General features: G+C 40.8%; 1 protein-coding gene across 1 annotated transcript in view; it reads right to left on the bottom strand.

The window, feature by feature from the left end:
- The window catches only part of LOC126248813 (DNA mismatch repair protein Msh2), a 244,481-nt gene that overhangs the window by 4,504 nt on the left and 224,461 nt on the right, over positions 1-15,516 (bottom strand). The window contains exons 13-15 of the mRNA XM_049950222.1: positions 13,047-13,268; positions 3,115-3,347; positions 2,860-2,951 (exon numbers count right to left, since the gene is read on the bottom strand). Coding sequence (XP_049806179.1) covers positions 2,860-2,951; positions 3,115-3,347; positions 13,047-13,268 — 547 coding nt within the window. The remainder of the gene's footprint in view (positions 1-2,859; positions 2,952-3,114; positions 3,348-13,046; positions 13,269-15,516) is intronic.

The raw sequence follows: 15,516 nt of genomic DNA, 5'->3' as shown, positions 1-15,516 counted from the left end.
GTTACTCTCTGAAGCATTGAAATCGAGATTGCGAAGCGCTTCTGTAAGCCAGTCATAGCTCATGTCACGTGATCTCGCCAACCGATGACAGCGGATATTCAGAGCATAGGACACGTGATGTAGTCAGCCAATAGCAACATCATTGTTAAGTAGTGCGAACACACAAATAGGAAAAGTTTATATACATAGTGCTGTTACAAGAAAAAACCTTTCAGATATAGTACTGGTCTCTATGATTTGTAAGCCACAAGAGAAGCTAAGGTTTCACATGTAATGTTATCTTTTTTGTGCATTTTACACTTTAAGATACATCACACAAATGTGTCAGTAAAATGTTTAATACCGTTATTAATCTCTGATCTTCTGGGCTGGAAATTCTTGCAAATGGATTGTCATCAAACAGTTTATTTTTAAATGAGAGTCAAACACACTGTGATTTAAGAAATTCATTGTACATTCTCGCACATAGTTCATCTTGCATAAAAGGAAATTTACTCTGAAAATAACGCTTTTCAAACCACAATTCGCAATATTTTTCCCATGATCTGTTAGAAACAGATTTGTTCCAGCAGTTGCTAGAGAGCGGCAGATAAGAGCCGGTCACCGCGCTTGCGCAGCTGCGATGACGTAGGAAGCCCGTATGTGTAAAACATTAAAAGATCTTACATGATGTCATAAAAGAAACAAGCCATCAGAGGATACTCCAAGAGTGTCGGAATTTCGTGAACCATACTGCAATAAATAATTCGTCTTAAAGTGCACATTCGTATGTCCAGATTGCCAACGAAGTACGCCTCGACCTGATATTAAGCTCTTCAGTGTGGTGTTTGGGATCTCAGTTTTCTTGGAGCACCAGTACTGTATTATCTAATGTTGAGTTCTTTATTATGGCATAATGCCGTATGTGTCAGAAGATGAAAACGTGCATTTGAAATGCAGCGAACAGTTGAAACTAGCCAATAGTGTGGTAACACTTCGTTTCAAATAAATTGGCTGTCTCAGCGTAAAAGATAGATCAAAAGCCGGATTTCTGTAGCAAAGCGACAAAAGTAACTTCATTATTCTGGAAGGCAATTAATGCTTGACTGTCAGAAAGGTGGAAATAAAATCTGAAACAAATAACAAATTTTAGCCTTCCGTAATTACGTGAATGTATTTTAATTCACTTGATAGCTCCCAGCCACAGAAATCAGTTTGTTTTCATTTGACGTGAGAGCACTAAACGAAGAGCAAACAGCAGAATCACTAAATGTAAACAAGGATCACATGTGAGCCAAAGGATGAGCAGTCTTGTGTGCTATCATCTACACTACGAGAACAACTTACAGTAACTGTATATGGAGGGCTGCTCAAATTTGCATGCACAGTGGTCTGATGGCTAACTTCGATGCTTGGCTCAATGTATCGAATTTGTTCCTTAACAATTATTTTTCAGCACAATCTATCTTGCAACAACCTTGCAAGCTTTTCACACTGTTTCTGACCACCCTATAATATACCAAGAGCAATGTAATATTTCCTGGTAGTGTGATCAAAGGTACTTTAACTTTTGATGATTTATTTCCATTCATACCTCCCTAGGCCTTTAAGAAAACTAATAATGTCAGAGAGCAAAGCTGAGTTTCCTTCGTATAAATGGCAGCTATTGAAAATGAAAAGTAATTTGTAGTAAACAACATTTCCAACTACAAAAGTTGGAAAGATAACAGTTAATACCCTACACTAAGATTAAAATTAATGTGATATTCATATTCACAGTACAATTTTAAAATGCAAAACAAACTGTAGCGTTATGTGTATTTTCTACGAGCAAATTTCGAAAGTTAGCACAGACTCTTCATAGAATTCACAAGTGTGAAAAATGTTTTTGAATAACCTGTCTATATATCATTTGGTCAGTACACAAATACCTTTGCTGTGAAAGGATCTTGTATATTCCCACCTCCTGTATGTGTAAAATATCTGTAATTTTCCTTCAACAATACTAAGAGAGAGATGATTACTCACCACAGAGGTGGTGCTGAGTCACAGACACAATGAAAAGACTGCTAAGCTTTTAGCTTTCAGATAAAAAGTCCTGCTTCAGAAACGTGTGCACCCCACCCCCTTCCCCCATCACACACACACACACACACACACACACACACACACACACCGTGCGCGCGTTTACCATTTGTGGCTGCTCGGGGAACGACCCATCTGTGAATCATACTTCTGTGAGTATGTGTGTTTTCTGCTGTTGAAGGGGGCCATTTATGTCAGAAAGCTAAAAGCTAGCAGTCTTTTCAGTGTGTGTGTGTGTGTGTGTGTGTGTGTGTGTGTGTGTGTGTGTGTGTGTGTTTGTTTAGTTTTTCTTCACTTTTTGTAGGCAGATGGAACCTGTATCTATTACACTATTGTGCCAAACCCTCCAATAAAAGGTAAGACATGACCTTTCTGCAGCTCCATTTTAAACTGAATTGTTTTATTGCTATTTTGCTTCAAAAGTGCCTTATATCAAACAATTTAAATGCAAGAAGTCTACAAAATTAAATAAGTATTCTTTGTATAACAGCAGAAATAATAACTGTAATTCCATATACTAACCACGCATGTTATCAAAATTTTAGTACAACTACTATTTTGAACGATATAGCAGGGCACAAATTTTGTGATTGCTCTGTGGCATCACTTATGTTTAACACCCCCAAATTTAAAATGGGGGGCCAAACTGTTCTAAAAATGATCTGTTATTCTCTGACACTATTTTATCAGTAATGGTAAAATTACATCAAGAATTAGATTACACACTTAAATATTGAGCTGAGCAACAATAAAAACTTATATTTTCCCTGATGAAAGTTTTTCTGAGACACTCACTTTGAAATTGCCCATGCGATGCCACAACCTTCATAAGTAGATGTACCCCTTCCAAGTTCATCAATGAGAACAAGAGATTTTCTTGTGGCACTCTGCAATGAAAACAATTTCCAAAATTTAATTATACTTACTTTCCTGAATTAGTAGCTTAGGACCAAATAATTATAAATTTAAGTGTCATTTATTTGTCTCTGAAACATAAATCTTGCAGTGGTGGGAGTGGAGAGGTCATTAAAAGCTCAGAGAAGATCTTACTCTAATGATGCTCGATGTTTCCATCATCTCCTTCATAAATGTTGACATTCCTTTACTCAGATCGTCGCTTGCACCAACTCTTGCAAATATTTCATCCACAACTGATATTTCAGCCTTGCTGCACGGTACAAAGCATCCAATCTGAGCCATGAAAACACAGATACCAACAGAGCGTGCATATGTGCTTTTTCCACCCATATTAGGTCCAGTAATGACGTAAAAGGTCTTCTCATCTATAAGAAATAAATCACCATAAAAGATTATTAAGCTAAAAGATAATTATTATTTATTTATATAGCGTATGTTTTTTAAAACACAATATTAAATAAAATACAGATAGTAAGCACATGCAATTTACAGACAGACACTTAAATTTTTAACATAAACAACTGGATTGTTCGGTGCCAGCAGGAAATCATTGGAAGTTCCATGATATGCCTTGCATTCTGTAACAATGTGGCAAACTGTTTGTCTGGCTGCTTCACAGTCACATTTTGGAGATGGAGCCTTACCTCATCTATAAAAAGAGTCTGTTAAATGTGATTTGAGACTTTCTCGGCGTATTCCATTCGTGAAATCTTCTCGGGTGATCAGCCGAGTAAAGGCGTCGTCTTCTCGCAACGTTTCACCAGACTGTCTGGAGCCCGGCAACATGCCGACCACACAACCAATGCCAAGACTGTCATCAATCTGGCAGGCAAAGAACTGGACGAGACCACAATATCAGTGCTGTCGAGAGGACTTAACTTTGCTCCAGTACCCAGGACACTACCTAAGCGAGACATTATCAGCAGCATCGAGCAAGCCGTGCGCGGCCTCCCTACGGAGGCAGCTGAGGAAGTTAGGAGAGAGACGTGCAGGGTCCTGGAGAAGGCAAAAATGCCCAAGAACAACATAACGTCTGCTGAATGGAAGGCTCTTAAGGCCCTACGTGAGGATGAGGACACTGTCGTTCTAGCTGCTGACAAAGGCAATGCCACGGTGATACTGAGGAAAGAAGATTATTGGCAGAAGATAAACTCACTGCTACAAGATACTGCCTACAAGCAACTGGACAAGGACACGACAGCTTCCGTGACTCGCAAGACCATCGCCTTGCTCAATGACTCTGGACTGGAAAAGGACGTCATCAGGAAGCTGTACCCCAGAGCACCGGCACCACCACGGCTATATGGGCTCCCTAAGATCCACAAAGACGGAGTTCCATTGCGACCCATAGTGAGCACCATCAACTCACCGACATATGGTTTAGCCAAGTACCTAGCACAACTGCTCAAACCGATCGTGGGTCACTGTGAGCACCATGTCAAGAACTCGGCGGAGTTTGTGAAGGTACTACAAGGCTTTCGCCTGGATAAAGAAGATCTTCTTGTCAGCTTTGACGTCACCTCACTCTTCACACGAGTACCGCTGGAAGACTCCCTAGCGCTGCTCGAAACACGCTTTAGTGAGGACACAATAAAGCTGTTCCGGCATGTGTTAACAAACACCTACTTCAAGTGTGGAGGCAAATTTTATGAACAAGTGGATGGTGTAGCCATGGGGTCCCCCTTAGCTCCAGGCATCGCTAATCTTTACATGGAGCACTTTGAAGACATAGCCCTGGACACCGCCCCATTGAAACCTAAAGCCTTTTACAGATATGTGGATGACACTTTTGTCGTGTGGCCACATGGCAGAGAGAACCTGCAAGACTTCCTGCGACATCTCAACAGCATACACAGCAACATACAATTCACCATGGAGGTGGAAGAAAACGGAAGCTTGCCCTTCCTTGACATTCTAATCAAGAGGCACCCTGATGGCACCTTGGGTCACGCTGTGTATAGGAAGAAGACACATACGGATTTATACCTTCATGCACAGAGTTGCCACCACCCAGCACAACGCAACTCAGTGCTTAACACACTTGTGCACAGGGCCAAGTCTATCTGTGATGATGACAGCCTACCTGCAGAGTTACAACACCTAAGGAAGACCTTCCGCAGCAACGGTTATAATGAGACGCAAATCTCGCGCGCCCTACACAAGAGCAGGAAGGTAGACACACCAGAAGAAGAAGATGAGACCAGATGCCTGGCATTTCCACCATACGCGGGACCACCAACAGCCAAGATTGCCCGCATTCTGGAGAAACACAACATCAAGACAATTTTTCATGCCCCAAGTAAAATTAAGGACATACTTGGCTCAGTCAAAGACCACCTAGGACTGCAGACTCCGGGCGTATACAGTATTGAATGTGAATGTGGTACGAAATACATCGGACAAACGCAGCGCTGCATCACGCAGAGGCGCTCGGAACACATTAGAAATGTACGCCTTGGTCAGACAGAAAAATCGGCGGTAGCGGAACATAGCCTTAACAAAGGACACACCTTCCTCTTTGAGGGTACGAAGAAGCTGTGTGACGCTAAAGGATTTTGGGATTCAGTTTTCAAAGAGGCTGTAGAAATTCGGTTGAACAGCAACCTGATCAATCGAGACACTGGTTTCCAACTTAGTACAGCGTGGAATCCCGCAATAACTAAAATTAGAAGAGAACGCTCCGGCACGAAGACGGTAGCGGCCACAGACGTATTAGGAACCGGCAGGGACTCGACGCCCGGTCCGCGCCGCGAACCCCCCACCACTGGAGCGGCGGCCGATTCCGCAGGTACCTGATTGGTCGGCGCCCGGAATCAGTCACTGGTCCAGGAGCCTTTATAGGACCGCGCAACACAGCATCTCGACACTTCGCTTGAAGATGATGGGTACGAAACCCTTCGAAACGTTGCGAGAAGACGACGCCTTTATTCGGCTGATCACCCGAGAAGATTTCACGAAAAAGAGTCTGTGCTACTGCCATGATTGGTGGGTATTCTATTAATGGTTGCCATATTCTATGCAATTGGTCCCGAAGGTAGAGGGTTTCTTTCTTATGCAAGACAAGTTCTAGCAATGTGGAGAGCAAGCCTCTGTCCAGTATCACTCCCATGGCTGCTTTCATGGATGGTTTCCTTGATCGAAGCTTGTAGTTTTCTAGGGTAGCTGCATCTTGATAGATAGGGAGTTGCATGTTGGCTTGTATGTGTTTAAACTCACTGAGCGGGGCTGCTTTTCGTCGAAGGCCACGGTGTGGAAGTGCATGTGTGACTGATCTGTACAAGAGCACCATATTCCACAGCAGAGTAGGCTAGTCGAAGTGCTAAAGTACGGTACGCAGCGTTTCAGTAACAAAGCCCCAGGTTGTTCTGTACAGCTTATGTAGGATGATGTTCCTAGTTCGTATCTTTGCTGCTGTGTTTACCAGATGTTTCTTGTATGACAGTCCCTGGTCCACTGTAACCATCGAATATCTTGGGTGTTAGTTGCAGTGACATATTCTGTCACCAAAATGGACTTGGACCTGTCTAGTCACTGCTCTATTACACAAATGACGGCAAGCTACCTCTGAAAGTATTTTCCCATTATCGCCAGATCAGATGTTGAGATGTCTTCTGTTTCTTCAAAATTTCGGCGTCCCACTGCCAGCACTCAGTCATCAGCATATCAGAACTTAGGGGATATTGTTTGGAGCACATCAGAGATGTACAGATCAAGCAGCACTGGGGTGAGGACAGATTTGAGGTAGTCCATCATTTAGCATCTTTGAAGAGCTTACCCTATTGTCTGGTGTCTACATCTACATACATACTTCGCAAGCCACCGTATCGTGCATGGTGATAGGTAACTTGTACCAAAATTAGTCATTTACCTGCCTAGATATTTAATTGATATGACTGTGTCAAGGACGACACTAATAATGTTGTATTTGAACATTATGTTGTTTTTTCTACTTATCTGAATTAACTTACACTTTTCTACATTTAGAGCAAGCTGCAAATTCATCACACCAACTAGGAATTTTGTCTGTCACCTTGTATCCTCCTACAGTCACTCAATTATGACACCTTCCCATACACCACAGCATCATAAGTAAACAGCTGCAGACTGCTGCTGACCCTGCCTGTCAGATCATTTACCTATATAGAGAACAAGAGTGGTACTGTCACACTTCCCTGGGGCAATGTAGATGATATCCTTGTCTCTGATGAACACTCACTCACCATTAAGGACAATGCATTGGGTTCTCTTACTCAAAAGTTTTCGAGCCACTCACATATCTGGAAACCTATTCCATATGATTATACCTTTATCAACAGTCTGCAGAGGGGCACCGGTATACGGAATCTCCATGTTGCCCTTCATCCATGGTTTGCAGGATAACATATGAGAAAAGAGCAAGCTGACTTTTGCAAGAGCCATGTTTTCTAAAACTGTGTCGATTCATGTACATCAGCTTTTCTTTCTCACGAAAACTGATTATGAAGGATGATCAAAAAATTTCCATTTAAAGGCTGCATAGTCCAGAACTGGCATGCAAATCAGGTAAAATTGCCACGAGTATTGAGGCAATTGTCTCACTGTCTCACTGACGCACTGTACAGTAACACACAGTGTCCTGCTGTATGAAGAAGTCCATAGCTCCCTGCTGTACATTCCTACATGAATCTTTGACTCTTCAAGGCCTTTTCTAAGGGATCAAAGGCACTAAAAACACATGGGGAGAGAACAGGACTTCAGGGCGGTTGCTCAAATATATCTCAATCGTCTGTAATGGCTGACGCTGGCCTCCCAGGTCAACTGGCATCTTGCTCTCTTCCATTGCCACACCAGACTGGTAAATGAGTTACTTGATAGAAGTCTTCAACCCACTTCACAATTTTGTGTAGGGTCAGAATTTCCTCTGGTTCTCCGCAAGATCATTTGCTAAGGTATGATATTGGTAGTAGTTGTATGCTTTACACATTGATCTTTTTACAGGTGCACGAATCTTTTGCCAATCATTTGCAATTTCTTTTTCTAACCGACAGTAGCCTCTGATTCCTATAAATTTTCTGAATCTTGTTCTTCATCCATTTGTTTGGCACATAACAACTCCAGAGCATGATTTACAATCCGTTTAAATTCTGTCCATAATTCCCCTATGTTCATCATACTAGAACAAAATTATGTCCATTCATTGCCTAAGAGCATAGCTAATGACTTCTTATCTGCTCTTTCTAGCAATAATACTCTTCTAGCTGTCTTGATGGATTTATTAACTTAGTAACTATCCTTACTATGATGACATCATGATCACAAATCCCTGTCTCTATACTGACAGGCGTGTTTGTAACTACATGATCTAAAATATTTCTATTATTTGTGCGCTATTGAACTAGCTGCTTAAGACAGTTTTTGAAAATGTGTTCCAAAGTACTCCCCGAGACTGACCATCACTGCCAACTGCAATGAATCCATACATGTCCCAGTCAGTGCGTTAAAGTCGCCCCCACTAACATTGCATCATTTGGCTATTTCTGCACTACTGAGCTTAGACTTACTTTGAATGATTTCAGAATTGTCATTTGGGTGGCCGGTAAATACATCCAACAATTAACATGATTTCACCTAGACCTGTTATACGTGTACAGGTAACTTCACGGTCAGACTCATTTTCAACCTCGATCAAGATTTGTGAACTGCAATGGACACTCTCCCACCTATGGTGCCTAATCTGTATATTAGGTACACATTCCATGCCTTGATAAATATTTAGAGATTTCTACTTCAGGTTTTAGCCAGCTCTCGGTTCCAAGAATAATTTAAGTGAGACAGCTTACCTGGAAGGCACTAAATTCAGGAACTTTACTACAAATACTTCAACAATTTACTGATAATATTTTGACAGCTGAAGTGTCCTTACTCTGAGCATAGTCTGATTTCACTACCTGCAGTACTCAAAGTACTGCCTAGTCCACAGTCACAAATAATGTGTTACTTGAGTAGACACTTCCTTTGTATAGTGCACCACTGACCAATCAACAGAAGTCCTACAATTTTCCACCCATAATGCAGGTCCAGAAATCTACGGCCAAAACCATCACAGAGTCAGTAAAGCATTTGGTTGAGTCCCTCCACTCAGCTCCAAACCAAGCATGCTGTTTAATAAGTTGGGCTGTTTTTTTTTACATGCGATTATTTGAACAAGTTTGTGGAGAAGCCCTTGTCTCCAGGCTGCATTGTAAGCTGCTGACAGATCTATAATGCAGCTGATGTTTTTAAATTCTTATGAAAGCCTTCTTCTATGGAGGTCTTTAGTGATGTTATCTGGTTGGTATGGCTCCTTTCTGAGTGAAAGCCAGCTTGTTCAATTGAGTTTTCTCAAGTATTGCATCTGAGATTCTTTTGTAGATGGTTCTGTGAAGAAGATTGCCCATTATGTTTAGAAGGGTTGCAGGATGATATTTTTTTGCCCGCTGCTTGGTTTTCCTGGCATAAGGATGGCGATGGTCTTTTCCATTCCATTCAGGATCAGGGTTCCACAAGTTTCCCCAAGTGAAATTTCCTGGTACTTCTCTGGTTTCCAGACAAGTTTTAGCATTTTCCCCTGATCTCAAAGGTAAGTAAAGACATAAGTAGAGAAAAAATGTAAATATTTCTGTATTTCTCCTCCATCTGAGCAAAAATGTTAAGTACTAACTTCAACATCTTTTGTAATTAACTGTTTTTAGATGGAGTAAGCAAGCCAAATGGTATGTGCGTTTCATTAAGACCACTGTTATTTTATTTCAATAAAACGAAACACATTTGGTGACAAAAATACACATTTCCATGGAGTTGCAAAACATATTTAAAATACCTTCACTGATTTGAGAAATAACCTTAGAAAAAACTAGGCCTCTTGAAAGAAGGGGATAAGGCAGGGAAGAGCTGTGTAAATCAACACTACAGGGGACTGCCGATAAAATGTTGGTTCTACTATGCTCGTTTATTGTCGGTTATTATCTACTGTGTTATGTCTATTATTTTACAGGTACTGTGTGATTGTTCTTTTGAGAAATATATGAGTACATTGCGTACAAACTACCAGAGACTGCCACAATTTTCTTCTTGTTATTGTCTATACTTTCTGATACATAAATTACTTTCGAAATGCCTAAATGGACTACAGTAAATAAAATGTTTACAAAATGCCACACTGTACAATGTACTTGCAGTGAGACAGTCGCAATTCCTGAAATCCGCCACCCGAGCCATTGATTGCAGAGGAGCACCGCAGTCCTGCGTACTTGGATAAACCATGAAAATTCGTCGCATTATGCCACACACAGACAGACCCAGTCTGTAGGTAGATCGGTGAGATTAGATCTGACAGGCAGGGCTTGCACATTAGTGGATTATTGGGAAATGATGGGCTTCATATGAAAAGGCCTGATCTGTTAGATATACCAACAGAAATGGCTTGCAATTTTGGCCTGTAGTGGAAGTCCACTTGTGTGCCAGCTACTCACATGTCAGACAGCCTCTTGATGAAATGAGACTGCAGTGATCAATCCATGCAACATATACACTGAAGAGCCAAAGAAAATGGTACAACTGCCTAATACCATGTAGGGCTCCTGCGAGCACGCAGAAGTGCCGCAACATGATGTGGCAGGGATTTGACTAATGTCTGAAGTAGTGCTGGAGGGAACTGGCACCATGAATCCTGCTCGGCTGTCCATAAATCCATAAGAGTACGAGGGGGTGGAGTTCTCTTCTGAACAGCACGTTGCAAGGCATCCCAGATGTGCTAAATAATGTTCATGTCTGGGGAGTTTGGTGACCAGCAACTAGGATGAGTGTTCCTGGAGCCACCCTGTAGCAATTCTGGACGTGTGGGGAGTCGCATTGTCCTGCCGGAATTGCCCAAGTCAGTCAGAATGCACAATGGACCTGAATGGATGCAGGTTATCAGACAGGAAGCTTACAAATGTGTCACCTGTCAGAGGCATATCTAGACATTTCAGGGGTCCCATATCACTCCAACTGCACACGCCCCACACCATTAAAGAAGCTCCACCAGCTTGAACAGGCCCCACTGACATGCAGGGTACATGGGTTCATGAGGTCGTCTCCATACCCAAATATGTCCATCCACTCAATACAATTTGAAACAAGACTCGTCCGACCATGCAACATGTTTCCAGTCATCAACAGTCCAATGTCAGTGGTGACAGGCCCAGGTGAGATGTAAAGCTTTGTGTCGTACAGTAATCCAGGATAAATGAGTGGGCCTTCGGCTCTGAAAGCCTGTATCAATGTTGTTTCACCGAATGGTTTGCACGCTGACATTTGTTGATGGCCCAGCATTGAAATCTGCAGCAATTTGTGGAAGGGTTGCACTTCTCTCATGTTGAACGATTCTCCCGTTCTTGCAGGATCTCTCTCTGGCTGCAACGACGTCAGAGATTTGATGTTTCACCAGATTCCTGATATTCACAGTACACTCGTGAAATGGTCCTATGGGAAAATCTCCACTTCATTGCTACCTCGGAGATGTTGTGCCCCATCACTAGCGCGCTGACTATAACACCATGTTCAAACTCACTTAAATCTTGATAACCTGCCATTGTAACAGCAGTATCCATTCTAACAACTGTGCCGCACACTTGTTATCTTATATACGCCTGTTTGCATATCTCTGTATTTGAATACGCATGCCTATACCAGTTTTTTTGGTGCTTCAGTGTTCTTGCGCAAATACTCTTAGAGTCAATACTAATGAGGATAGGTAGACTCACTGTAGAGACAGACAGGTACGTAGAAAAGACAATCACACTCTCTCAACTAAATTTTCAGCGCGCGCGCTCTCTCATTTTCTGACAAAGCCTATGGCTGAAAATTTAGTTGAGAGAGTGTGATTGTGTGTGTGCGCGCGCGCACGCGCACGCACACGCACACACAAAAACACAAAATCACTCAGACACAACTCATGCACACAAGACAACAGTCTCCAGCCACTGCACCAACAATATCTGACAATCAGATCCAAACAAACCACTCCTCACGTCTCTCTGGCTCTCATCATCAGCTGCTAGGCTAGCAGCAGGAAGTGGTGGCTGCACTGACTGCAAGCTGAGGGGAGTGGTAGGAAGGGGAGAAGCAGTAAGAATAAGGGAGTAGGGAAGCTGCACCTGGCCAGCGATGATTCATGACATCTCAGTAAACAAATCATTTCAGCAACTGAGACAAAAAACAAGATTTTCCCTGTGTTTTTTCGAATTTCCATGATTTCCCTGATACGTCCGAAATTCCCTGATTTCCAGAACTTGTGACAACCCCGAGGACTCTCCCTCTCATTATGATATCAGCAAGGAACTTCGCTAGCAATTTTTTGGTATATTTACCGTAGTTCAGGAGGAATTCGGGATTAATTCCATTAGGCCCTGGTGTCTTTCCCACTTCAACATCTTCATGCGTCACTGTTATTCCCTTGACACTAAATGGCCATGAAAGTAGAATATGGTTGGGGCTACATATCTTCAAAGCTGTGAGTTCATGTTTGATATAGGTGGTGAATGCTTAGTACCGTGGGCTTCTTGAAGTTGTCACAAAGTCATTCACAATCCCACCTGAGTGCAGGGCCATTTCACCTATTGTATCCTTAGGTTTTCCACCAAATTTCTTTAAAAGTGACCAGGCGTCTCTGCTAGAATTTTTGAAGTCCAGGTTGATGACTGTTTCTGTCCATTTCTTGCATCAATGCACTTCCAATTTGCACAGCAGATCATCAGCTATCTCTCTGTCTCCTCCTTGGAGGAGCTTCTTGTATAGTTTTACACACTTAGCATTCCATCTGGGTATGTACTACTTAAACTCTGAGTAATGCTAAAGAGCTGATAACAAAGATTGCCACACAATCTTCAGAACTCCTGACTACAACATAATTACCGTTTTTGTGTTGATGCACAATAGAACTATTGGAAAATTTTGAATTTAAGGGTTGGATTGATGCTTACCATTCACTCCTCCTAAAACTAAAATCTCTCAAATAAAATAACAACAAAATTTTAAAAGAACTACTATTCTTACATGTTACTAACCTTTGATAAACTCAACATCATTTGGAACATATGAAAGTCCATCACAAATTTCCACGCATGGGTGCCTAACTTCCTCCAACTTCAATATGCCAACATTTGACTCACGAAGAATGGGGCGGACATACTGCCTTGAAGCAGTAGCAGATACTTCTGCAAAACTGGCTAGAACATCTAGCCGAGCAAGCACAGCATTCAATCCATAAACCACATCATAGTAAGCACCTGCAAATGAGCAACATCAAACCATAATAATTGGTAACAAAGAGAATGGCTGAAGGATAAATCAATTTAGTGTACAATTCAATTCATATCTTGCAAACTTTGAAACTCTACAAAATGAGCCTTTTTTTTGTTAGAGCTGATCATTTGAATTATATTTAAAAACATAGTTCACAAACAATAATGAAATCACGAAACAACAAAATTTTGCTGTAGAGAATCTATGTTCGATAAACAACCTAAAATATAAGGGCTATTCCACTCTTACTAGCGATTCAACTCATACCACAAATAACAGATACAGTAAAACCCCTTTTTACTCTTTTCAACAGATTTATTCACAATAGTGTAAAATACAGGAAAGCATAGGAAACACAACCAGTGAAAATGAATTAAGTACTCTTACTGTCACTCTCTTTATATTGTTCAAAATATGAAATTAAAACAATTTAAATTTTGCCTATTTAAAAAATCTGAAATAATTAACTGTTTCTGTTTCTTTTTAACAGCAGTTGGCTCTACTTTTCTCTACACAGTATACGAAGCATCAATCACAGAGGCAGTGGCTGGGAGCGGACATATACAAATGTGTGCGTGGGTTTCCCTCTTTGTTCAGATCATGTCCAATGGTGTGCAAATAAAACATGGAAGCATGTCTTTCATGAAACCACATTAAAAAGATATTCATGTTCTAGTGTGAGACTTCTTATTGATAATCGTTATAAAATTATGGTAAATAAAACTTTTAACACAATATTTACTAAAACATTGAAGTTAGCAGTCTTCGTAAAAAGACAATATGCACAAAATCTACAGCTAGTTGCTGACAAGGGGTCACTAAGTTCAAGTACATCCTGGTTGAGAAAGAGGGTGGAAATTGTCGTCATTTTATGGAGCGTCTTGAGGTGGAATGTTTACATCTGATACCAGGTCGCACCAACCTAAGACTGTGGGCCTACTACCGATTAGTGTACTTCGCACAGAAGTAACAATGATTCATGAAAGCCCACTATAGACACAGCCCTCTTCAAAAACAGTGTTTACTTGTATAAATGACTGTGAAATTAAATTGAAGCTGTTGTAATACAATGCCATGAGCAGACGGAAGGTTGCTACTAGAGTCACTTTTCTTAGATTGTGATTATCATTAAGGCAGTCAGTCAGCATACTTTCCCATCCTTCCTAACACTGCAAACCTATTATGCAGGCAGCCATGAACCAACATGCCGACAATCAAAATCTTGGTTATGATGCTAATGCTACATTACATGATCATAACTTTGCATATAGTTAACGTTTTCTGCTTTGTTCCAAGGCTGACTTTAAGCACGAATATGATGCACTTTCTGCAGAAAGATTTCTGCAAAATCAATGATAAAGGACATGATAACATCAAAGAAAACTTAAAATGCAGGAAATTTGTAACACAGAATCGTTAATGACAGGAATGCATTGTATTGAGAGAACAGGACTTCTATTGCGACCAACAAAAATGAATGTAAAAAGTGGGAAAACGTAAAATGTAGGAACATAAAAACAGTTTTACTGTATTTACATTTCCAGATCATGGAACACAATTATAGAACAAACCTGAGACTGGAAGAAAATCAGCAACTATTGCAACAGGATCATCGTAGAAACTGAATGGCTCAACAGAATATTTAAAAGAATGACAGAAAGCAAAAATATCAATTTCTGTTTCGATCTCCTAAATATTTTGATACATTATTTATTAGTAGTAAGTTCCTTGTTGATTTTATCACATTTTTCTTGTCTGCCAGCATTGTCAATTTTTCTCCTTAAAAATTAGATTCACTAGTTTTACTGGGCACATTTCTGAAATTATTTACTCTGGAATGTTGCAGTCTTCTTTGTTTTGTAGTGGAAATCTTGCTCTACGTAGTGTTCTATTGTCAAGATACTTTACGCAGAACAGTATGTTCTGAACAGAAACTTTGCTGTCATGTTTTTGTTAGCACAGCAAGCAAAGATTGTACGTGTTTTCCAGAAAAATAATGACAAGACCTGGAGTAATCTTCATGAAGCATGAAAAGAAACTTAAAAGGTTTTACCAAAAATGTGTACTCTTGTGTTCAAAACATATATTTCAGTATAACACAATATATTACAAGTGGTATCTGTGATGAGACAACTGCAGTATGAACAGCCTCAGAGCTTCAAAAAGGAGATTGATGTGTATGAAGAGCTCACTATAGAAAATGGAAGATATTAAATGTAAATGTGGAGTTCA

Source organism: Schistocerca nitens, chromosome 3 (assembly GCF_023898315.1).
Source record: "Schistocerca nitens isolate TAMUIC-IGC-003100 chromosome 3, iqSchNite1.1, whole genome shotgun sequence".
NCBI lineage: Eukaryota > Metazoa > Arthropoda > Insecta > Orthoptera > Acrididae > Schistocerca > Schistocerca nitens.
Note: the sequence above shows the minus strand (reverse complement) of the source record. Positions and strands in the feature narration are given on the sequence as shown.